At 39.5% G+C, this 25,775-nt stretch overlaps 1 protein-coding gene and 2 long non-coding RNA genes across 4 annotated transcripts in view; 1 reads left to right on the top strand and 2 right to left on the bottom strand.

Annotated features, from left to right (window-relative positions):
- The window catches only part of TASOR (transcription activation suppressor), a 74,652-nt gene extending 59,894 nt beyond the window's left edge, over positions 1–14,758 (bottom strand). Inside the window, 2 exon segments of the mRNA XM_074284422.1 lie at positions 6,551–6,696; positions 14,221–14,758. Of these exon segments, the coding sequence (XP_074140523.1) occupies positions 6,551–6,696; positions 14,221–14,524 (450 nt within the window). The 5' untranslated portion in view covers positions 14,525–14,758.
- A 234-nt stretch (positions 14,759–14,992) lies between these two features.
- LOC141552044 (uncharacterized) lies at positions 14,993–25,407 on the top strand. Of its 2 annotated transcripts, XR_012485044.1 has the most exons (6): positions 14,994–16,611; positions 16,670–16,774; positions 16,885–19,976; positions 20,701–20,752; positions 21,133–24,302; positions 24,965–25,407. It is a non-coding gene; the product is annotated as an uncharacterized LOC141552044 (long non-coding RNA). The 2 variants fall into 2 exon arrangements; XR_012485043.1 differs by having other exon boundaries at positions 14,993–16,611; positions 16,670–19,976.
- LOC141552045 (uncharacterized) overlaps positions 17,628–25,775 on the bottom strand; it is a 32,617-nt gene continuing 24,469 nt past the window's right edge. The window contains exon 3 of the long non-coding RNA XR_012485045.1: positions 17,628–17,763. This is a non-coding gene — a long non-coding RNA (uncharacterized LOC141552045). The remainder of the gene's footprint in view (positions 17,764–25,775) is intronic.

Raw genomic sequence — 25,775 nt, 5'->3', positions numbered from 1 at the left:
TCTGCATCCAGAGAGGATTATGGGGAACTGAATATGGATCACAATCTAATATTTTCACCTTTTTTGTTGTTCTTTGATTTTTTTTCTCATTTTTTATTTTTTCTTGGGCAGCATGATAAATGTGGAAATACATTTTAGAACTGCACATGTTTAACCTATGTTGGAATACTTGATGTCTAGGGGAGGGTGAGGAGCAGGGAGGGAAGAAAATCTGGAATCCAAGGTTTTGCAAGGGTGAATGTTGAAAACTATTTTTGCATGTATTAGGAAAATAAAAAACATTTATTTTAAAATAATTAAATTTTAAAGAAATCTTTCTTAAGGATTTTAAGAAATTCTTCTCTTAAGATAAAGCCTAAGAACAATCTCCTGCATGGAGCCTTTCCTGCCTGAAACTCCCCACTGCCACAGTCCACCCCATCTATTCTACTTTGGATATATTTATATTTGATCACATTCTTTTTATGCTATATTTATTTGGCTAAGTACTAGTTTCCTCCATTAGATAGTAAGTTTCTTCTGAATAGCATTTGTTTCATTCTTTGAACTTGAATCCCCAGAGCTTAGCAGAGCACCTGGCACATATTGGGAGCTTAATAAAATGCTTGTCCATTGATTCTCTAACCAAAGAGACATTTCTATCAAATTTCTTTTTTGTGCAAAGAACCATTATCCTTCTGGTCACAGCTGTTCACAAGCTTGTTATCATTCTGGATTCTTTCCTCTTCTTCAAGACATATATATAAAATCAAACATCATCAAATACTATCCCCTTTATCACCAACACATTTCCTGTAAGTCTGCAACATAGTTAAGACTCTAGACTGGATGTTTAATACCTCTTACCTAGATGATTGTGATCACCTCCTAATTTCTGCCTGGCTTCCATTCTTTCTTATCTTTAAATCCAACTTTCACAAAGCTGCCCATTATTCTCCTAAACTGCAGGCCAGAAAATGTCATTCTCTTTCTCTATGAACTCTAACAGATCCTTATTACCTCTAGGATCATATAAAAGTCCAGAGTTTGGCCTTTTAAATCCCTTTCACAACCTGGCTACAACCCCACTAGCTTTATTGCTATATTTCACAGATGATCTTGGCGCCTCTGCCCCGGCCTTCCCTTTTTGAAATGCATTTTCTCTTTACCTGAGCCTCTTGAAGACGCCCGTGACCTCCAAAACAGGCAAGTGCTACCTGTTACAGAGTCCTCATCCACTGGAACCTGCCCCAGACTGAGCTGTATATCCTCCTTACACTTATCTGCATATATATTATCCCTACCTACAAAGTATAAAATCCTGGAGGACAAACTTGTTTCATTTTTATCTCTGCCTCCTCAGGCTCAGCCCAACCGCTAATTATAGTAGTAACAGTTTAACAATTCTACAGAAGAGGAGAAGCACCATGTTAAGCACTAAGCCCTTCAGACAAAGATTCTCCTATTGAAGCTTACAACTTTGCCAAGCGAGGGACAGGCCCCAAGGCAAACTGGAATTGAATGACTGCCCAAATACTGCAAGGGTCTGTGGCCAGAGTCAAATTCAAGGCTTCCTGACCTCACCGGGAGCTCACCAACATTCTAAGGACGCCCCTGTCTATCTCTTATGCCCTTTATCCTAAACTCTGTCCACTTGCCTCTTGAAGACCCCAAGCTGGCCATCCTAGAGCAATCTTAAAACAGTGAGGCTAATTCTGGAGAGCAATTTGGAACTATACTCAAAGAGTTATCAAATTATGCACACCCTTTGATCTAGCAGCATTACTACTGGGCTTATATCTCAAAGAGATTTTAAAGAAGGGAAAGGGACCTGTATGTGCAAGAATGTTTGTGGCAGCCCTCTTTATAGTGGCCAGAAACTGGAAACTGAGTGGATGCTCATCAATTGGAGAATGGCTGAATAAATTGTGGTATAGGAATATTATGGAATATTATTGTTCTGTAAGAAATGACCGATTTCAGAAAGGCCTGGAGAAACTTAGAGGAACTGATGCTGAGTGAAATGAGCAGGACCAGGAGATCATTATACACAGTAACAACAATACTCTATGATGATCAATTCTGATGGACAAGGCCCTCTCCAACAAGGAGATGAACCAAATCAGTTCCAAGAGAGCAGTAATGAATTGAACCAGCTACACCCAACAAAAAAACTCTGGGAGATGACTATGAACCACGACATAGAATTCCCAATCCCTCTATTTTGGTCCACCTGCATTTTTGATTTCCTTCACGGGCTAATTGTACACTGTTTCAAAGTCCAATTCTTTTTAAACAGCAAAATAACTGTTTGGACATGTATACTTATATTGATTGTATTTAATTTATACTTTAACATATTTAACATGTATTGGTCAACCTGCCATCTGGGGGATGGGAGGAAGGAGGGGAAAAGTTGAAACAAAAGGTTTTACAATTGTCAATGTTGGAAAATTATCTATGCATGAAATTTTTGTAAAAATTAATTTAATTAATTAATTTTAAAAAAACACACACAGCAAGGCTAGCCAACCCCTGTGCTCTCTCCCCACACAGGGCCAGTGTGGCCAGGATAAACTTTTCTAACCTGCCATCTCTGGTGTCAGAGACTATTGGACAGCATAGGGCTGACCATCTACCTACACTACTCCAGCAACTCCCATGACTCCAGGTTCTGTCCAGCTCAGGTAGAAACCTCTCTCCCCTTCTGGCACATGGTCTCCACGCTGCTCTCACCAGGCTCCTCAGACTGCGTCCCCACCCCCCCATCCCATTCTGGCCTTTCCCCCCTGCCATCTGCATTAGTGGAAAGCTCCACTCCTCTCCTTCCCCTCCCATCAGAGCAACCCTGGCTTCTTGCAAGACTTGGTCCAAATGCCACCTTCTTCCAGAGGTCTTCCCAGACCTGCCTACTATCAGGGTCTTGCCCTGCAGGCTCCCCTCTGTTTACACGAAGTCCAGCTTAGAGATTCAAGCTGTCTCCTCTACTAAAATATGAGGTCTTTTTGAGGAAAGAATCATGTTTTTCCCTTTCTGAAACTTGTCTGGGGGAGCCACTAATCCTTCCCTCTCTTCCAAAAATGTCGTTTTCTTGATGTTAGCTTTCCCATTCAAACTGAATACAACATCATTAAAAATAACCATAATCTGACCCAGCTTAATCATCTTTGGAGAATTCTTTTGCATCATCTGAGAATAAATTCATATATAGGAGATAGGCTAAACTTGTGCTTAAAAGGCAACTTTCTCTCTGAAATTTATATTTTTCAATTGCTTAAAGTTGGGTGAAAAATCTGACACCAGATTTGTGATACCACAAATGTTTGAGGAGAAAAAGTGAGTCTCAATAAAGACTTATGTGACAGCAATCACCCAGAATGTGAAGACACAATAGATAACTGCAAGAGGCTACAAAATTCCTCTAAAAGTCTCCCTGCCTATATAGGTTTTGAACAAAGAGAGTGCCATGATTTTATAGGTGCTCAATCTTTGGAAAAAAAAAAAAAAAAGAATAATAAGAAGAAGGACCAAATAGCAGTGTTCAAGATATGAACCACTGCTATTTGGTCCTTCTTTCTTTCTTTCTTTCTTTTTCAAGCAGGGTACCATTAACAGATTAGTCAAAAAAGTCTGCTAGCCCAAGGAAATATGTTTGTATAACCAAATGGAGAGGGGTTCATCTAGAGTTCAGATTCTAACCTCCAAAAAACAAAGGCTGCTTTAAATAGCACTGACTCCATTTAAGATACCTTTTCACTAGAACAGTGAGATCAAACTCATATAGAAATAAAGCTTATTTTAAGGATTTTTTGGGCTGTATATTTACTTAGCTTTAAAATGTTTTTATTTATTTCCATCATAAAATTAAATTTTAATAACAACCTCATAAAATTAATCTATTAAATGTTATATATTATGTTAAACCTACAAATGATTAATAAAATTATATTTTAATCTGATTCAAGCAATACTTGAGAGTGCTAGGAGCAGCATGCAGCTTGCAAGTCAGCTGTCTGACTCATAGATCCAGAGCACCGAGCACCAATATCTGCCAGAGGCAGCACTCAAACCCAAATCATACTAGCTCCATGGACAACTTTCTACCTTCCACCTAATATGTGGAAGCCTAAATTTAACTTCCTGCACTTTTACCCACTGCCATTAATTCTGTGTAACAAAGCCCAATGTCTTTTGTGCACAACAAGCTTTCAAACATCTGACTCAGCACATCTGCCCTGAATCTTCTCTTTCCAGGTCATCGGTCCCAAATTTCTTAAGCTGACCATCTCATTTAGCCATGATCTAGAGGATTTTTGCCATCCTGATCATCTTCCTCTGGATACCATCCAGCATAACAATGTCTTCCTAAAATGTAGTTTCTAAAAATGCTCTAAATCACTATTGATCAGAAAAATGTAAATTAAAACAACTCTGAGGTATCACTTCACCTCTCAGACTGGCTAAGATGATAGGAAAAGATAATGACAAATGTTGGAAGAGATGTGGGAAAACTGGGACACTCATACAACATTGTTGGTAGAGTTGTGGACTGATCCAATCCAACCATTCTCGAGAGCAATTTGCAACTATGCCAAAAGGGCTTTAAGACCATGCATACCTAGAACCAGGAGATCACTATACACTTCAACGATACTATATGAAGATATATTCTGATTGAAGTGGATATCTTCAACATAAAGAAGATCTAATTCAATAGGAGAACTGTACAATTGTGACTCATTTACTGAGCTTAGACATTGGCAGGGATATAAGAATCATTGCAAACAACTTTAGAGTTGTTAGAAGTCGATTGGGATCATGACAGATCTGTTACTAAAAGTAGTACTCTGAGCACCACTAGAGAGAAATTTGATTGACTAAAGGAATTAAACTGGTCTTCCATGTCATTGGCTTTTTATAAGTCTAATCAATTTTTTTTCAGTATTATCTGTGTAATAAGTACAACATATATGTAATAAGCAGAAAAGCATCTAATATATGTATGTATGTATATATTTAAATATAGATGGTAGTAATGGGTAAAAAAAAATGTTAAAAAAAGAAGCTCTAATTTAGTTCCAGTTGATCAACGATGGACAGAAACAGCTATACACAGAGAAGGAACACTGGGAATTGAGTGTAAAATGTTTGCACTATTGTCTTTCTACCCAGGTTACTTATACCTTCGGAATCCAATTCTTACAATGCAACAAGAAATTTGGTTTTACACACATATATTGTATCTAGGATATACTGTAACAGATTTAACATATATGGGATTCCCTGCCATCTAGGGGAGGGAGTAGAGGGAGGGAGGGGAAAATCTGGAAAAGTGAATACAAGGGATGATGTTGTTAAAAAAAAAAAAAAAATTACCCATGCATATGTACTGTCCAAAAAAAAAAAATTATAATTATAAAATTAATAAAAAAAAAAAAAAAAAAAGACTGTGCATACCTTTTGATCCAGCAGTGTCTCTATTGGGCCTGCATCCCAAAGAGATCATAAAAAAGGGAAAAGGATCCATATGTAAACAAATATTTGTAGCAGCACTTTTTGCAGGGGCAAGGAAATGGAAACTGAGTAGATGCCCATCTGGGCTATAGCTGAACAAGTTATGTTATATGAATTTAATGAAATGTTGTTCTACAAGAGATGATAAGGATTTTTTTCAGAGAAGCCTGGATACACTTACATGAAATGATATTAAGTCAAGTGAGTAGAACCAAGAGAACATTGTACACAGCAACAACAAGGATATATGATCATCAACTCTGATGGATATGGCTGTTTTCAGCAATGAGGCGATTCAGACCAGTTCTAATAGATTTGAGGTGGAGAGAGCCATTAACATCGACAAAGGGGGGGGGGAATTGAATTTTAATCACAAGAAAGTATTTTCACCTTTTTTTTGTTGCTGTTTGCTTGGCTTTTTTTTTTTTTTAATCATTTTTTTGATCTGATTTTTCTTGTGCAGCATGATAAATGTGGAAATATGTTTAGAAGAACTACATATGTTTAACTTATATTGGATTACTGATGTCCAGGGTAGGAGTGGGGAGAAGAGAGGGAGAAAAATTTGGAACACAAGATTTTACAAGAGTAAATGTTGAAAACTACCTTTGCATGTATTTTGAAAATAAAAAGCTATTAAAAAAAAAAAAAAAAAAACCTTTATCAACAAGCCACTTGCTAGCCAGCCCTCATCTGCAAATTACATAAACATACAATCTATATTTCTTTATTCAAAGCATGAGTAAATGAACACCTTCAAACTATATTCATATGCTAGGGCTTACCACTGGGGACCTACATCTGTGATGATAAAATCCCATTAATGACAATGTATTGAGTCATTCAAATCCATCTAACTATGCTGGTCTAATCCACACTATCTTTTCCACAGAAACAGTAAAAGAGATTTTGAGAATTCATTCATTAATGAACACATTATTTTCTTCATTTCATGATAAAATTTTATGGTAGTTTAAAAGGAAGAAAATGAAAAATGCATTTCACTCATTTGGAAAGGTAGCAGCTGTTAAAAATGACTAATATATTAAGAACTTACCTCCTTTTCCAAAAGTTCATTATGAACCAAACTAGCTCGTCTATAATTAAAATTAGCCACTGATCCCGGCTCAAGGTAAGATGAGTGTAGAAGTTTTAGAATATCTTCAAACTCTCGGGTGCCTGAAGTTACTGGCTGAAAAAGTGCTAAAAAATAAAATTAAGGTATACAAATCAGCAAATTCTAAAAGTATTTGTTATTAATACTTTTTTTCCTAAATGAATGGGGGTAGAATTTAAAATATAATTTTTTTTTTTTAATTTAAAAGAAACCAAGACATACCAAGTCTTTCCTTCTTCACAAATGACCAAAACATCCCTTGACAAGTTCGGTATGTGGCAGGGGAGAAATTCATGAAAACAATTCGTTCCATCCCACTAATGGCTAAGCTGACCAATTGTTTTGATAAAGACATTTCCAAATAGTTAAAATCAAAGTGGTGATTTATACATGGCTCATTACATAGATTTAGATACATCATTTAAAATTATGACAAATTAGATTAATTTATTGTGAAAGAGGAAAGAATTATAAAACTTTCCTATGCAAACTTGTAAATCTATTCAAAACTGTATATTAGCTTATTGACACGAAAGTCAACTTTTATTTGTTGAAAAACCAAATAATTTAATAAGTCTTATAAATTTTTATATACCAAAACTGTTAAAAAAAAAAATCTCAATTCAGTAACACAATACTAACATAATCATGGGAAAAAAAAAAAAAGAACAGAAAATTTCAAACCAAAATTTCTTCTCTGACTTTTCTAGGCTTTCCTCTCTCAAAATTAATCAAATATTAGACGACTATACCAAAGTTAAATGTAATACATTGCTATATTACTAATGGGTTTAAAAATATCTGTATTCCAATTTTCTTTCAAATCCCCATATTTTCAAAATTGTTCCACAAGCCTTTTTTTTTAAATAAATTTGCTTTTTACCCAATAAGGTTTGATAAAAACAAAAACAAAAACAAAAAATAAAATAAAATCCATTTTCCAGCGTCACTTTTTTTTTTTTTGATAAATCAAATGTAAAATGTCTAAGCAGATAAGTTGTTTTGTTTTGTTTTGTTTTTCCGTCTACACCTGTGATTTCCTAATACTAAAAAGTCCTGAATTGTGATTATGGCTCTGCTATATATTAATTATGCGACATTGTTTATTAAATCAATTTACCATTCCAGCTGCTTATTTTATATGTAAAGTGAAAAAACATTTCCTGTTCTAAATGCTATGAACCATTTCCCATTTGTTGGGTTACAAATTATAGCTTAGTTCAAATCATAAAAAGTAGAATGTAAATAGTATTTTTAAAATTAAACCATAATAAGATCCAAGAAGACCAAAAAAAAAAAAAAAATCTACTTTATTCTCTCCCCAAGAGACAGTCAACATCTTAAAAGCATACGAAATGGCTACAAACTAACTAGACTCCTAATAAAGAGAATAGCTTTTGAATAAAACTTGGAGAATGGGAGAGACAGAAACAATTCAGACAACTTTAAATTAATTCCTAATCAAAATGTCTGCATCCCTTCTCAATTTAAAACAATTCAAATTCACAAATGTTTTAATTTAAAAAGTAAAAATGTGTGAATGAATATAATTAACACTCTCAGATACAAATGAAGTATCGTCAAGTGCCTAGCACTTAATACTTAGCTCCATTTTTCCTTACAAAAATAAAGCTAATAAATTACAAGTTCAAATTGTGCAAATTCCAAAAAGGAATTCTGAAAGAAATCTACATTACAAAAAAATATATTTGGAATTCAAAAACTTTAAAAATAGTTCATTTTTTTTCATCAAGGTAACTTTACTGTTCTATACTGTGCACTATCCCCCGCCATCCCGCCCAGTTCCCCTCAGTTGGATGTACCCTGGCTCCAGCACCACACAGATAAAAGGAAAAAAAAAAGGTCAAAAACAAGAAAAACCCTTTAAAAAAAAAAAAAAAAAAAAAAAGATTATTTAAGGAAAGCAGAAGAATGGAAGCCAGAGACTGGTGCCCCCAGGCTACCACTTCTGCCAATTGTAAACTGGCTCCCTCTCTCACCAGTTCAGCCCTTTCTCTTCTTCCTTTCCTCCCTTCATCCCGAATTACTTGGAGGTCTTCAAAATGATTCACTTAGGTAAAGCAAATTTGTTACTATTTTCAACAAGTACTTGATTTCAAGCACAAGTTGATAGATATTACCAACTTCATAACCTCTTAATATTTCCCTAAAGTTGAGCAGTAGAAGCACCATCCTTAAGAAAATGAGAGTACTTTTTTCTATAAATAAGGGTTTTCTTTATGTAAAGTACTATTTTTTTGGGGGGGGGGGATAAATCAAGTGTAAAATGTCTAAGCAAATAAGTTTTTTGTTTTGTTTTGTCTACACCTGTGATATCATTTCATTTCATCAGTGGTGGTAACTCTGGGGGAGGAAACTACCAAAGCAGATTCATAACTATGCAACATCAAGATTCAAGAAGACAAACTTAAGGATTACACAACCACTCCACATCCAACATGGGAGAGGAAGCAAGATCTAGGTATCGAGTCCTCTCTCCAAGTCCACTATTTCCAGCTAAGTCTTTTAAAAACATAAGTATTCAATCTTTAATAGTAGCCTTAATAGTTTACTCCCATGTTAACATTATTTTGTCAAGTTTTTATTCCATATTATTATTCCCACAAAAAAATCGATCAGCAGGATGATTTCAGAAATGCCTGGAGAGACTTGCATGAACTGATGTTGAGTGAAGTGAGAACCAAGAGAACTTCCTAGAGAGCAACCAGATTATGCTATGATTAATTCTGATGGATGGGACTCTTCAACAATAAGGTCATTAGGCTCAATTCTAAAGGACTTGTGATAGAGAGCTATTTGCATCCAGAGAAAGGACTAAGGTGACGGATATTCCGTCACCTTAGTCCTTTATTTTTTTTTTTTGTAGTTTGCTTGCTTTCTTCTTTCTCATTTCCCCCCCTTTTGATTTTTCTTGTGCAGCATAAATGTGGAAATATGTTTAGAAAAACTGCACATGTTCAACCTTTATTGGATTACTTGCTGTCTAGGGAAGAGAGGAGAGGAGGAAGGAAGAAAAATTTGGAACATAAGATTTTGCAAGGGTGAATATTGAAAACTATCTTTGCACATATTTTGAAAAATAAAAAAATATTTTTAAAATGCAGCACCTATCCTTTTGAAAAGTTATGATTTAGTCTAACATTTTTAAAAATGAATTCAGTATTAAAATTCCTGTTTTTCATATTCAAAAAAAGTTCGGACTAGAAAGCAATAGTGACCTTGGAAACTGGCCCTTGAATCTCACCCATTTAATATGCACTAAGAGCAAACTGAGGCCCAGAAGGCTGAAAATAAATTGCTCAAGGTCATACAAGTACGAAGAAAAAAAAATAATATTATCTGGCCTTAAACCATAAAATTTTGCCTAGATATCATACACTTAACACTTTATACAAAGAAATCAGCTTCCTAACATCTATTAGCTGCCAATTTGACAATTTGATATCTATTGGAATAGACAGCGAATTCTTTTCACTGTCAAAACACCATTATTGCGTAAGGTACAATGAAAGTTAAAAAACACTGAATAAAACATTCCTGTTGAACTGTTCTGCATATCAAAAACCTACCTTGCTATTCTATGAAATATATCATCTCATTAGATTTTCTAGTTCACTATTCATTTTACAGATGAAACTAAGGGACGGAAATGTGAAATGGCTTTGACTGAAGTTCATACAAGGTATGTTCATAGAGTTCAAAGAGGTAGAGACTAGAATACAGGTATCTTTTTGATTTCCTTTGTGTTCATTCCAATTCACCCAAGCTGCTTCTCATAATTACTCGCTTAAGCACAACCTTCAAAACAAATTTTATGTACACATGCCCAAGACCTGTGCTTATATGATGGGAACTGTCTTAAAGCTTCAAAAGTAAATAAAAGCCGACCACATTTCAATGTTTCTCTAAGCAGCTAATTCTGGATGAGAGAATGATACAAAGTAGAAGGAATATTAGCCTAGGGGCAAGAAGGTCTAAGTCTCCTGGATTGGTTCTATCACCTTTTTTTGATCAATTTAACCACTGTCTTAGATGCAAAATATGAAATGATACTAAATCAGCTAGCTGATCAGAAAGTTGTGTTTTCATTGGAACTATGTCCAAAGGGTAATCAAACCGTGCATACCCTTTGAACCAGCAATACCATTACTATAAGATTTACATTCCAAAGTGATCATAAAAAAGGAGAAAGAACCTATGTCTGCAAAAATACTTAAAGCAGCTCTTTTTGTGGTGCCAACGAATTAGAAATAGAGGGGATGTCCATCACTAGGGGAATGCCTGAACAAGTCATGGTACATGAACACAATGGAATATTATTGTGCTATAAGAAATGAAGAGTGGACTGGTTTCAGAAAAACGTGGACTTACATGAAGTAATGTTGAGTAACGTGAGCAAAAACAAGACAACATTGCACATAATAGCAACATTACATGATGATTAACTATGATTGACTTAGTTCTTCTCAGGAATACAATAATCCAAGACAATTCTCAAATTCTCCTGATGGAAACTGCTGTCCACATCCAGGAAAAAAAACTATGGAGTCAGAATGCAAATCATTTCCTTTTATTTGCTTGTTTTTTGTTGTTTCTCCCTTTTACGCTATTCACAACATGATTAATATGGAAATATGCTTAACATGATAGTATGCGTATAACCTATATCCTATTACTTGCAGTCTTGGGGAGATGACAGAAAAATTTGAAACTCATAATCTTTAAAAAAAATGATGAAAAGTATCTTTACATCTAATTGGGAAAATAAAATACGGTTTACAAAAAAAGTATGCTTGATTACAGTGAAAATATATGTGAAGCTGTTTTATCAAACAAAACATCTTATTTCATCAACAGCATTTACTGGAGACATGAAACACCTGATTAAACACCTGAACTGTTTTCCCTCTACCCTTTTGATTCCATTAAAAATTGATTAGAGGAAAAAAAAAAAAAGTTGATTAAAGGAAGGAAAAGGGCAAATCTAAAAGCAAAAGGTGATGTAAAAACAAAAGATGTTCATCAAAATTAATTTTAAATACTAAAAATAATTCTTTAAATTACAATTGTATTATATTAAAAATACAAAAATAAGTAGAAAATTAACGTAACCAATTATTTTAAATGCCAGAGTAATGGCTTCAAAATTGTGAACTTGACCTCCAAAGGCTTTAAATGGATAACTGACTGTCGCTTCCAGAAAAAGAGTAAATTCATCTAATCAACTGTCAGGTAGGTATACAGAATGCAGTAATTAAGTCAGACATTTACAATATTTTGTCTTGGTTACATATAAAGCTACATTCCACTATAATGAACAAACTAACCAAAAATAAAATAAAACCTAATTTTTTTTTTAACTATTACATGGTAGTCTAAAAAGATGAATCTCTCATGTGGAAATGTTTTAACATTATTGCAAGCTAATGCTCTATATTAGAAACTTGAATCTTGGGGAGGGGAAAGGAAAAGGCAGGAAAAAGAAAAAAGTTGCAAATCAAAATCTTATTTTAAAAATGAATGTTGAAAGCTATTCTTATATGTAATTGGAAAAGAAATTATGTTTAAAAAAATTTTTTCAAGTACTCATCCTAAGTACGACCTCTGACAGCTTTTCCCTGTTCCATGAGCTGTTAAAGTTCTCCCCTAAAGTTACCATTTATCTCCTCTATATATGCTGACTTAGGGACTTCTAGGGATCCATGTTGTTTCCCTAAATAAAATGTAAGCTGTTTAAGGACAAACAAATAAAGAACTGAGTTTAAGTGTTGCCTAAAGCTTCTGAACGGCAATTAAAGAAAATTCTTGATCACCAAAATTGTCATCTTGAGTACCCCAAAATTGTCATCTTGAGTACCCCAAAATTGTCATCTTGAGTACCCTTGAGGTTCAAACGTGATACTTTCAGAGAATATATATGAAAAACTCATTCAAAGATGTCAACATTCTCCAGCCAAATTTCATTTCTCTTTTAAGATCTTATTTACTACCTCTGTGACTAGACAAATCACTTAACCTAATTGCCCGGCCAAATACAACAACAAAATCTTAAGGAAGATGTTTCCCTAACCCCAAGTTATTTCAGACCAAAGGCTACTGTTAAAAGTCAAACTCAACATGCTCCTGGGTACTGTGCTACTTAAGCAATGAAATATTCTCAAAGGTAAAGTCGACCAGCACAACGGTCCCACATAAGACATCAGACAAGTGGGAACGACTTGGAATCTCTGTAGACAAAATCCAACCTTTTTAAAAAGGAATTTCTTTCTGGCTAAATTCTTAAGCATAACAATGCTGACATTACATAGCCTTCAACAATTTCTGACACTACAGATAATAGGGATAAAAGATGATAAAACACGAAAAGTCCTCTATCTACCCTATTTTTGTAATCAAGTTCTCATACAAAAAGCACCATGAAAAGCTGAGATTTTATTGTGAACATCCACTCGATTTAAGAACATTGAACATCCTAACCAGTATCTCATTTTGCTGTCTGGAACAGCTGGTTTTCATCCCACGTTCAGGTACACTACAGATGTAGGGATAAAACACGACGAGTCATGTCTACCCTATTTTTCTAATCATATTCTTTTTCAAAAAGCGCCATGAAACGTAGACTTTTTGTTGTGAACATGCACTCGATTTAAGAACATTGAATATCCTAACCAGTATCTCATTTTGCTGTCTGGAACAGCTGTTTTTCATCCCCTGTTCAGGTGAATTCCAAATTCATTTTTTACTAAAGGTCTTGTCTTCCCAGGAAGAAACCTTAACATCCTTTGTCACTAAGAATGGATGGAAAAATACAGTTTCCCAGGGGAACATGAAGCCCAGGAGGGAATTATTAAACGGTTTTGTATTACATAATCCCTCAATTGCTTCCATTTTTAATTTGCTCAATTTAAGTCTACATGGTTTCCACAACCAATTATTACGAATGCAAGCCTTGAAAACGTCATTTTTGGCCTCACGACATTTCATTCAAACCGTTCAAAAATCGAGAATCAAACGCCGAGATTTGATTTGGAGGCTTTTAGTGAGAGGTCGTTTACTGGAAACGGGTCTTGGTCGGGTCTAGTGTTAAGAGCTTTTTCCAAGGAAAACGAAAAGACGTTTTTAGAAAATAGCTCTCCTCCCCTAACAGCTTCTTTAGAGAAGGACCCCGGGGTCCCCCACCGAGAGCCTGCACCCGCGCGTCAGTTTCGGGGCACAAATGGATTCGGGCCTTTTCTGTGCAGGATCCACAGAGGCCCCGACACTCTCCCTCTGCTCTTAGACGGGGCGTGTGTAGGGTTCTTTAGGCAGACCCGTGTTACGGGAGGCAGGGGCCTTCAGGGGCGGGACTCCCCTCGGTCAGTCTCTGCCCAGAAGCATCTCACGGACCGCTCGGGCGGGGACAACTTTCGGGGGAAGTCACTTCCTCCCGCAGCGCTTTCCCACTCTCACCCGCATCGAGGGGATCTAGCTGGGACAGCGGCGCCCGCGGAGGGCCACGCGTGGGTGAGAAGCGCGCGCGGGTGGGCCGCGGGCCGCGCATGGGGCGGGCACAGGGGGGCGCAGGGGAGGGGTCTAGGAGGGGGCACCACCTTTTTTTTCCCGGCTCTTCCTGGGGATCTGGAAGTTCCTCCTAACGGGCAGCTCCTCGGGCCCGCGGGCCAGGGCTAGGACCGCCGTCACCGTCGCCGACGAGCCACCCGCCTCGGGCTCCGAGCCGAGACCGCGGCCGAGCCCCAGGCTCAGGCCCAGGCCGCGGGCCCGAGCCCGGCCCGAGGAGGCCGCCGCGTCCCCGCCGCTGCCTCCGCCATTTTGTGAGGCGGCCTCGGGCTCCGGGGCGGCCGGGCCTCTGGGCGGGGACGAGGCTCCCGCTCCCACCGCCGCCGCCGCCTCCATGGCCGGGCCGAGGGCCCCGGGGGAGGAGGGGCGGGAGCTGTCCGCTGTCGCCCGGGCCGCCGCCGCCGCTTCCGCCCGGCTCCGCCTTCCCTTCCCTTCTCCGACTCTCTGACTGACCGACTGACTGACTGACTGACTGACCGACTGACTCACGGCCGGTCGGACGGACTGACGGACGGACGCTCGCGCTCCCCGGGCCCGCCGCCGCAGAAGCCGCCGCCGCCACCGCGCCGCCGCCGCAGCCCCTCGGCGTGCTCGCGTCCGGCGCCGAGGGCGGAGCCAGCGCTAGCGGCTCAGCCAATTGCGACGCAGCGGCAGCTTCTGAAGCCGGGAGGAGCTCGTGCACGGGCCTCACGGACTCCACAGAGGGGGCGGGGCTCCGTGAGCCAGCCAAAGGGAGAGCGCGGAAGGGGCGGGGCTCCCAGGATGAGGCGGAGCGAGGCTTTCTCTGCTGGTTGGCCAAAAGGCGACCTCCCCTCTGCTCCCCCTGCAGAGAGAAGGGACCTGGGGACTCAGGGCTCGGGGTCTGCTCTCTCTGGGCGTCCCGGGCGGGCCCGAGTTCGGAAGCACAGGGAGCCCTTGGACCGAAGGCTTGGGAGTCTGCAGGGAAACGCCCCGGAGCCCTAGTGGGAAGGGAGCTCAAGGGTCTCGTGGAACCCCTGACTTTAGCGGGTCCGAGGGAGCGCTCGGGAGAGCTGAGTTCGAGTCCAGATTCTGTCTCTTCCCCCCTATGTCTCCTTGTCCGTCTCTGTCTCTATCTCTGAATCTGTCTCTACCTCTTTCTGAATCTCTTCCTCTCTGTCTCCGTCTCTATCTCTCCCTCTTTGCCTCTGTCTCTACATTCGGTCTCCGTCTCTACCTCTCTGTCTCCGTCTCTATCTCTTTGTCTCTATCTCCCCGTCTGTCCCTGTCTCCATCTCCGTCTCCGCGTCTCCAACTAGTCTCCGTCTCGGTCTCCGACTCGGTTTCCTTTCGTCTCGGCCTCGCTTCGTTTCAGTCTCCCTCTCCCCAGCCCGAACCGTCTCCGTCTCCGCGTCTCCAACTAGTCTCCGTCTCTGCCTCCCTCTCCCCATCTCTGATTCGGTCTCCGTTTCCCCGTCTCCGACTCGTTTTCCTTTCGTCTTGGTCTCTCTTCGTTTCAGTCTTTCTCCCCCAAACCGAACCCGTCTCTCTCCGTCTCGGTCTCCCTCTCCGCTTCTCCGATTAGGTCTCCCTTCTTTTCAGTCCCCCTCTCCCCAGCCCGAACCGTCTCCGTCTCCCTTCTCTCCGTCTCCTACTAGGTCTCCGTCTGGATCTTCTCTACCCCTCTCCATCTCCGTCTCCGCGTCTCCAACTAGGTTTCCATCTAGGTCTCCGTCTGCCCATCTCTGATTCGGTCTCCGTCTCCAATTAGGTTTCCGTCTCGATCTCCGTCTCCGCGTCTCCAACTAGGTTTCCGTCTAGGTCTCCGTCTGCCCATCTCTGATTCGGTCTCCGTCTCCAATTAGGTTTCCGTCTCGATCTCCGTCTCCGCGTCTCCAACTAGGTTTCCGTCTAGGTCTCCGTCTCCCCATCTCTGATTCGGTCTCCGTCTCCCCGTCTCCAACTAGGTTTCCGTCTAGGTCTCCGTCTGCCCATCTCTGATTCAGTCTCCGTCTCCCCGTCTCCAACTAGATTTCCGTCTAGGTCTCCGTCTGCCCATCTCTGATTCGGTCTCCGTCTCCAACTAGGTTTCCGTCTAGGTCTCCGTCTCCCCCGTCTCCAACTAGGTTTCCGTCTAGGTCTCCGTCTCCCCATCTCTGATTCGGTCTCCGTCTCCAACTAGGTTTCCGTCTAGGTCTCCGTCTCCCCGTCTCAAACTAGGTTTCCATCTAGGTCTCCGTCTCCCCATCTCTGATTCGGTCTCCGTCTCCAACTAGGTTTCCGTCTAGGTCTCCGTCTCCCCATCTCTGATTCGGTCTCCGTCTCCAACTAGGTTTCCGTCTAGGTCTCCGTCTCCCCCGTCTCCAACTAGGTTTCCGTCTAGGTCTCCGTCTCCCCATCTCTGATTCGGTCTCCGTCTCCAACTAGGTTTCCGTCTAGGTCTCCGTCTCCCCGTCTCCAACTAGGTTTCCATCTAGGTCTCCGTCTCCCCATCTCGATCTCCGTCTCCCTGTATCCAACTAGGTTTCCGTCTAGGTCTCCGTCTCCCCATCTGTGATTCGGTCGGTCTCCGTCTCCCTGTCTCCAACTAGGTTTCCGTCTCGATCTCCGTCTCCCGTCTCCAACTAGGTTTCCCTCTCGATCTCCGTCTCCCGTCTCCAACTAGGTTTCCGTCTCGATCTCCGTCTCCGTCTCCAACTAGGTTTCCATCTCGATCTCCGTCTCCCATCTCCAACTAGGTTTCCGTCTAGGTCTCCGTCTCCCCATCTCTGATTCGGTCTCCGTCTCCCCGTCTCCAACTAGGTTTCCCTCTCGATCTCCGTCTCTCGTCTCCAACTAGGTTTCCGTCTCGATCTTCTCTACCCCTCTCGGTCTCCGTCTCCCTGTCTCCGACTATCTCAACCCAAACCACTCCGTCCTCCCTTCAACTAGATCTCTGTCTCTCTCCCTCTTCCCATCGTCCTCTCTGCCTCTGACAGTTTCTGTCTTTTTTCCCAAGTCCAACTCTCGGTCTCTCTTCCATCTGTCTCCATTTCCGTCACTTTCTTGCGTGTCTCTCTACCTTTCTCGTCCTTCCCCTCAGTTTCCCCTCAGTGAAATGAAGACAATAATAACGAAGTTTTGGAAAAAATCAAATGAAATTACAAAAGGAAGAGATTCTAAATCTTATGAGGGTTTTCCAAAAATCTTGCAAGTTTTAAATGATCAAAGTTGGATTGTGCAGATGCTGGCTGCTATTGCTAGTAGCCTCCATAAGTGGAGCGGTAGGCGGTGAAGGGCACACAGCAGCGGAGCAGTTGCTGGATCTCAGCGCTACAGAAGACAGGGTGCGTGCCGCATTGGAATCTGCTCTCCCCGGAGCCCCGGGATGGACAGACGAGAAGAGACCCGCTTCTGCTGGCTACGCTTCATTCTCACCGAGACCATAGATGGTCATTAACCTCCTCCTTGCAGAGCCGGAATCTCCTCCTTAGCTCGGCAGTCGGAAGTCCGAAGAAAGAAGGAAAAAAAAGGCCTCTTCAAAGGCTGGAGCGTGAATGCCAAAATCTCACCTGGAATGTAATCCAATGTTCTCTCCATAGTCTTTCTTTAGGAATCAAACTTCAGCACCTTGTAATCTGTGATAGAAACAATTCTTAAATACGAAAGAAAAAAAAAAGCCCCCCCCAAGAGGCGATTTCTGAGATTCCCTTCCCTAAGGGATACGATTCAGAACAGATTTGCAAAAGCATGGCGAGCAGAAGCCACCAACCCTGCCCAACCGGCTGTAATTAAGCAGGCACCCTCCCTTACTTAAGGCGGCGTGTTTAGTGTTGGGCATCAGAAGGAAACTACTGCCCTGAGGAGCCCACAAATTCAGGAAAGGCTACGGAAGCTGCAGGTTTTCTTTTATTGCCTAAATGGTCCATTTGAAAGAAGAAAAAGATACAGATAAAAATGGTGAAGTGCTCTCTGCCTTATTTGTGATTCATTTTAACCTAACCAGTCTTACTCAAAAAAAGTCAGTGGTAGAGAGATTCTCCCAAGTTGGCAGAGGCCGGGTGACTGACCGTGTGTCCCTTCCAAGAAAAATTAGCTCCTCACCTGATTGGCCAAAAAGAGGGTCAGGGGACACGCCACAATAACTGGAAGACCATATTCTAAACTGAAGAGCCATATTGTGATGGTCCACGTTGGACAACGCAAGATCTTAAAATATTGCCATCCAGGAAAAGCTTGTATTAGCCAAACACATTATCTCCATGGAGTTCTACAATGACCCTGAGAGATATTCTTATTCCCAATTCATGGGTAAGGAAACGAAATCAAAAAGCATAAACGATTTGCCCAAAATTAAACAGCCACTATGTGTCTGGGGAGGGATTTTGAACTCAAGTCTTTGATACTATGTCAACCAGTTTTTATTAAGCACCTTCTCTGTTATCAGGCGCTGAATTCACCATTAAGGGTACAAAAAAAGAAGGAAATAATTCCTACTCGTGGTCTATCATAGGCCAGCTGCTCTTTTGGATTCTGAAGGTAAAAAATAATATTAAAAAAAAAGTTCCAGCCACTCAAGAGCTGTCACTTTTAACCTTGTACTAGGCAGTCGGCCGCCAAGTAGAGAGAGACTGCAAGTGATGAAGAAAACCATTTTAGGCATGAAGGAAAGCCGAGGAAAAGGCATCAGGCATGGCAAGAAAACTCATCTACCGGACAGAGGACCCGCAGGTCCCGTACTGCTGCTAACGCTAGAAAAGAAAAATGGGCTAGCTTTTGAATAGCGTCCAATGGCCAAGCGGAGGAGTTCAGATTGAGTCTTAGAAGTGACTGATGAGGGGAGTACCTTGAGTTTACTGAATTAAGGACCTCTGCTTCAAGAAAGCCAATTTGACAGTTACTTGGTGCACCATTCGTTATTCCATGTTTTAGCAGAACATAGGTAGGGTCAAGTGAAATTCATCCCCTTCCGCTTAGGATCCTTAACGTTCATTAATGATTCCTACACTAACAACTTTTAAAATTCAGATCCCTCAGCTTTAGCGATTAACTGATCTATTTAGTATGAGCTTTGAGCTCTCCTTTCCCTCAAATATCTCCCACTATTTTATTATTCCCTAGTTAACTATTCAGCAATTTTTCCCTTCCTCTTCTTCCAAAATGTCCCTCTACTTTATTATTTTATGGTTAATTATTCAGCGATTTTCCTCCCAAGGTTACATGCCTAATACTGCAGGTTTTCTCTGCTATCCAAGCTCCAGAAATCTCTTCACCTTGGGAATTTCCTTTCCTTAGCACTCACCCTCTGAATGTCTGCTTCCTCCTAGAACCTCCATTTTATTTTACTTTTAAAATTTTTTTTATTATAGCTTTTTATTTACAAAACATATGCATGGGTAATTTTTCAACATTGCCCCTTGCAAAACCTCTTTCAAATTTTCTCCTCCTTCCCCCCACTCCCTTCCTCCCCTAGATGGCAGGTAGACCCATACATGTTAAATATGTTAAAGTATATTTTAAATAGAATATATGTATAGATATTTATACAGTTATCTTGCTGCACAAGAAAAATCGGATTTAGAAAGAAAGTAAAAATAACCCGAGAAGGAAAACAAAAATGTAAGCAAACAATAACAGAAAAAGTGTAAATGCTATGTAGTGGTCCATACCCATTTCCCATAGTTATTTCGCTGGGTGATCTAATTCTCTTCATTACTGAACAATTGGAACTGATTTGGATCATCCCCCGTTGTTGAAGAGAGCCCCGAGCATCAGAATTGATCGTCATATAGTATTGTTGCCGTGTACAATGATCTCCTGGTTCTGCTCATTTCACTCAGCACTAATTCATGTAAGTCTCTCTAAAATCATCCTGCTGGTCATTTCTTACAGAATAATAATATTCCATAAAATTCATATACCACAATTCAGCCATTCTCCCATTGATGGGCATCCATTCAAATTCCTCCATTTTAAGGAGTGTGCCCAGGTTACCAGATCTTCGTTCCTCCCTGGGTTGCACTCCTGACTGTCTTTCAGAATTTCCCGATTTGGCCCTGGCACTACAACATTTCTGATTACTTTGATGTGTTGTCTTCCCTCATTAGAATGTTTGCTCTTTGAGGTCATCATCTGTCTATTTTCTTACATGTATTTATTTCCAGAGCCTAGAACAATTGGCCTGGTGCATAGTAGGCATTTTGAATGTTTACTGAATTATATCGAAATCTGCTTTAGAAATAGCAACAACATACTAAATACTTTCTAGCTGTGTGATCCTGGGTAAGTCACTTAACCCCAATTGCCTCAGCAAAAAATAAAAAAATAATAATAAGCATTTATATAATGTTTTAAGGTTCATGATATATAAATATTTTGTGAAAGAAACAAGTAATGATAATTTACTTTAGCTTAAAATTATAGGTTTTTTATTTAAAATTTGATTTAATTTTATGATGAATGATTAATAAAATTTGATTTAAAAAATGACTTAAACTTAATTAAGATAGGTTTTTGATTTTAAATAAGAGATTAATACACTCTTTTTTTTTTTTTTTTTTTTTTTTTTTTTGCAGAACAACACTGGCATGCCCAATGGCCTATTTAAAGTGGAGTTCCACATTTTCTGTTAGTTCCTCTCCCTTCAGCTAACACAATAATTCCATGATATTAATTATCCCATTTGTTTAATGTGTTATAACCCATCAAATAGAAGGAGAGTTTACAATTTGATTATTGTCTCTAAACTCCCCAGAACATTAGCTACCTTGTGGCTAGCTCAGTATTGCAAATTACCCAAATTCTTCAATCTTAGCTAACTCCTAACCAATCAGAAATCAATCAATACAAGTTACTAAAGATTATGTTACTTCATTGTTCCTCTTTTGCAGTTCTAAAAATAATCTCTAAACCTTCCCCATTTGAGGTTTTTGGTTCTTGAGAGGACATTGATCATTTTACTCATAATTGCTAACATTACTAATACATTGATTTTGCTGGAAATTTAGGCTCTCAACACTTGTAATGCGTGACAATTGGCAAGCCCAGGTGGGGACTGAGGGACAGAACCTCGCTTCCAGGATGGCCCTTTCCAAGGAATCTCCCTAAGAGTGCCCTGGTGAAGATTTTACACTGGGAAATGATCCCCCTGGACTCTCCTCAGCCTCAAATCCAGATTCTTCTGTACCAAGGTAAGTCATCTTATGGAGGTTCAAAAAAAGACCCCAAAAGATTGGAGTCTCAGATCTTTGGCTGAGGCAGTTCAAAAGAATTTGCAGGCTTGAACCCATTTCCAAGTCAAGGGGCAAAGATTATGGGAATTATAATGCCAGTTGAAGCGGGCTAAGTTTCAAAAGGATTTAGCCAAGAACCATTAGAAGACAAATTTATAGGAAAAGGCTGAGAGATCTGGTTCTTCAAGTCACTGATATGCTAATTTTAAGACCCAGAAGTAGAACTGGTATGCATCTCACCTTTTGTCTTAGAAACCCTTTTATCATTGACCTATACAGATGGTAATCTGGCAGCCAACTTTATCTGAGGAACTATAGCTTTGCAAAAGTCTGGTAACCTCTGGGCTACTGCCTCATTTCCCCTAGTAAAAGAATCCTCTCCTTCATTTTGTTGGGGAATATTCAATTCCATTCTTCTCTGGGGGAAAAGGCTTCTGGGGGTAATAGGGAAAGGAAGGTTTTTTAGGCTAAGGGAATCTTTATTAAAGTGGGAAGTGATTGAGTTTTTTCCTTGTATGAATGCTTCAAGTCATTCACTTCTCCCATCTAGAAGGCCCTTAGCTTTTACATTCTTAGTGTGGGAAAGGAAGATTAAGCTAAATAGTTCTGTGTTTGTGCATTTAGAGTATAGTAAATTGCCTTTCCCCAGGGCTTTTTAGAAGTTAGAATGGCATCTTGAATGGGGGAATCCATTTGGCAAAGTAGAGATTCCCTGAACCATATATGAAAATCTCTCCTGGATCTTGGCTACTCCCTGTTGCAGACAACAGAACTCCTTCTTATAAAAGCAGGATCTCAGCTTCAGGAGGAAACATTTCTCCTATGGCTGCAAGAAGTTTTGTCCCAGGTTGAAAATGTATTTATGAAGTAACATCTTAGTGTCTAGAAATCCCAGAGAAATTTAAGGTTTTCTTTATTTTAATGGTCTGCTCTGGTTTCTTTTAATGTTCTCTTTTGATTTCGTTTTCTCAGTTATATGTTCATATTTGTTTGTGTCCTTATCTTTTCTATGGTAATGTCTTAGATGATCAAATCAAATGCATAGAGAATAAATTTCTTGGCACAAATAGAGCAAGCCCTCGGACCACTAGATGAATCTTTGTCTCATACAGAGCACAGACAGGGGAGGAGAGTCTAGTCCTCCTATGAGCAATAAAGTTCCTTTTGCAGGCAAGATAATTAAGAAAATCCCTGAAGTATCTAAACCAGGAACTTGTCAAAAAGGCCTCTCACTTTATAACTCCTTAAAAGGTGTACACATTGCCTCTGAAATAGATCGATGACAAGCAGGAAAATCTCTGTGGCTTGAAAATAGCTCTAATTATTGGAGAAGAAGACTTGCTCTTAAAGCATTAGGGAAATTGTAAAATTAGGGGAAATACTAATAGCTTTCCTAGTGGGAAAAAATGATTAAGGTCTTGGGACCAGGGGAAGCCAGTGACAAAGACATGTGCCTTCAAATTATGTGAAATATAGTTTAGACTCGGAAGAGATTTGCCCAATAAATTATTTTGGCCTCAATTTGGCACTTTTGTCTACTGTACCCTGAGAAACATGAGCTAGGGAAGCACCCTACCCAAGCTGAATGAGCCATTGCTTCTTTTGGACTGATAAGTATAGTGGTCTATGCTTACCACCTAAAATGAGCCCCCTCTTCCTTCTCCACTTAGTCCAAAGGCAGTACTTTCTCCTCCAGGAAAAGCTGGTATAGGAGTGGACAGAAAGCCTAATACTTTTAATGAGTTGCCAGCTCTTTGTGTGGAAGGAGAGAGACTCCCAAATTTGAGCAGGAGGATTCTGTAACTCGCATCCATTTCAAGCCATATTTAGGGGTTATAATTCTACTGGGAGAGATATTACTTACTAATTGAATAGAAACACGTCTTTCCTCTGGAGAAAGAACTATTACTATTAAGCCTCAGTAGGATGAGCACTTCCTGTGGGTCCAAGAGCTCTTTGTAACTGGCCTTGGAACCCCAATCTTCCTGCCAGATTATTATAGGCAAGAGGAATGAAAGGCTTATGCCGTGTACCCTGATTACAAGAATAAATCCCAAGAGATCTTGGAGGAGAATGAAACTCCTTACTGCTTTTATGACAGGCTATGCAAGAATGCTAAACATTACTCTGAACTACTCACATTTAACCCAAGGGATATTGTAAGTATCTACTAAATGTAGCTCTTGTGAACCATTGCTTGTCAGAAATTCATCACTACTTCCACAATAGTTGTCCAGGATGTCATAAAAAGCTTTAGTGAGCTTAAAAGCATTGTTCTATATATTTACAAACAACAAGAAAATCAGAAAGAGAGCAAGAAAGGTAAGTTTAAGCCAGAATCCCGAACTATTTTGACTGTGACTTGATAGCCCCAGTTTCTTTCCAGACTAAATCACAGAGGAATCTAGAGTTATTGGAATGCTTTTACATCACAAAAAGGACTATCTAGTCAAATAGTGCAAAAAGTAATAGAAGAGCTCAGAGAATAAAGGAAGCAGTAAGCAGTAATCCCAAGCAGACCCTTGAAGTCTGTAGTGTAAAGGTTGAGGAAGAGGCAGAGGTCAATTCACTGCTTTATCAGTTTTACACCAAGGATCCTATCAGCCAATATTTAGCATTTCCTCTTTTGTCATTTTGGCCTTTCTGAGGAATGTAAAGTAAAACCTCAGACTTGTGATTTTCATTTCTCTTAGGGTTAGTAATTTAGAATGTGTTTTCATGTGGTTGCTGATTGCGTCATTTTTTTTATTTTGAAAACTACCGCTGAGTGAAACAAGCAGAACTAGGGGATCATTATACGCTTCAACAACAATACTGTATGAGGCTGTATTCTGATGGAAGTGGATTTCTTCAACATAGAGAAGAGCTAATCCAATTCCAATTGATCAATGATGGACAGAATCAGCTACATCCAGAGAAGGAACACTGGGAAATGAGTGTAAACTGTGAGCATTGTTTTTTTTGTTTTGTTTTGTTTCTCTTCCCAGATTATTTTTACCTTCCAAATACAATCCTTCCTTTGCAACAATAACAACAACAAAATTCGGTTCTGCGCATATATATTGTACCTAGGATATACTATAATATATTTAATATGTATGGGAATGCCTGCCATCTAGGGGAGGGGGTGGAGGGAAGGAGGGGAAAAACTTGGAACAGAAGGGAGTACAACGGATAATGTTGTTAAAAAAAATTATCTATGAATATGTACTGTCAAAGAAAATGTTATAATTATAAAAATTAATTTAAAAAAACATTTAAAAAAAGAAAACTACCTGCTCAAAGGATAATGATAAATGTTGGAAAATGTGGGAAAACTGGGAAATTAATGCATTATTGGTGGAGTTGTGAACTGATCCAACCATTCTGGAGAGCAATTTGGAATTTTGCCCAAAGGGCTATCAAACTGTGCATTTCCTTTGATTCAGCAGCTTCTCTGTATCTGTATCCAAAAGAGATCATAAAAAAGGGAAAAGGACCCAAAAATGTTTGTAGCATCCCTTTTTGTAGTGGCAAAGAACTAGAAAGTGAGCGCATGCTCATGAAGTGGAGAATGGCTGAATAAATTACCATATATGAATATCATGGAATATTATTGTTCTATTAGAAAGAATCAGCTGGATGATTTCAGAAAGGCCTGGAGAGACTTACATGAAGTGAAGTTAATAGAACCAAAAAGAACATCATACACGGCAACAAGATTATGTGATGATCAACTTTGATGAACAGGGTTCTTTTCAACAATAAAGTGATTCAGGCCAGTTCTAAGAGACTTGTAAATGGAGAGTCATTTGCATCCAGAGAGGACTGAATTTTGGATCACAATATAGTATTCTCACCTTTTCTGTTATTGTTTGCTTGCATTTTTTCTTTCTCCTTTTTTTCCCCCTTTTGATCTGATTTTTCTTGTGCAGCATGACAATTGTGGAACTATGTATAGAAGAATTGCACATATTTAACACATCGGATTACTTGCTGTATAGGAAAGGAGGTAAAGGGAAGGGAAGGAGAGAAATTTGGAATACAAGCTTTTGCAAGGTGAATGTTGAAAATTATCTTTGCATGTATTTGGAAAATAAAAAGCTGTTATTTTCAAAAAAAGAATACTCTATGCTTGTTACTACTTTTTTCTCTTATATTTCTTGTTACAAGAATTCTTCACCGAATAGATAATAAAAAGGGATGCATTCAGAAATAAAGGTGATATAATGGCAAAGGTAGCAATTAGAACAAAAACTACATATTTATATCCTTTGATCTTTTAGCCATTGAAGACTGTCTTTCATTCTTTAATATAGTCCAATTCCCAAAGCATCTTAAATATTAGAACTTGATCAGCGATAACATGCTATGAAGATTTCACCTTGCCTCAGACAGCCAGTTTCAATGCTGGATATTAAAGTCGGAGAAGCCCCAGT

This window comes from Sminthopsis crassicaudata, chromosome 1 (genome assembly GCF_048593235.1).
Source record: "Sminthopsis crassicaudata isolate SCR6 chromosome 1, ASM4859323v1, whole genome shotgun sequence".
NCBI lineage: Eukaryota > Metazoa > Chordata > Mammalia > Dasyuromorphia > Dasyuridae > Sminthopsis > Sminthopsis crassicaudata.
Note: the sequence above shows the minus strand (reverse complement) of the source record. Positions and strands in the feature narration are given on the sequence as shown.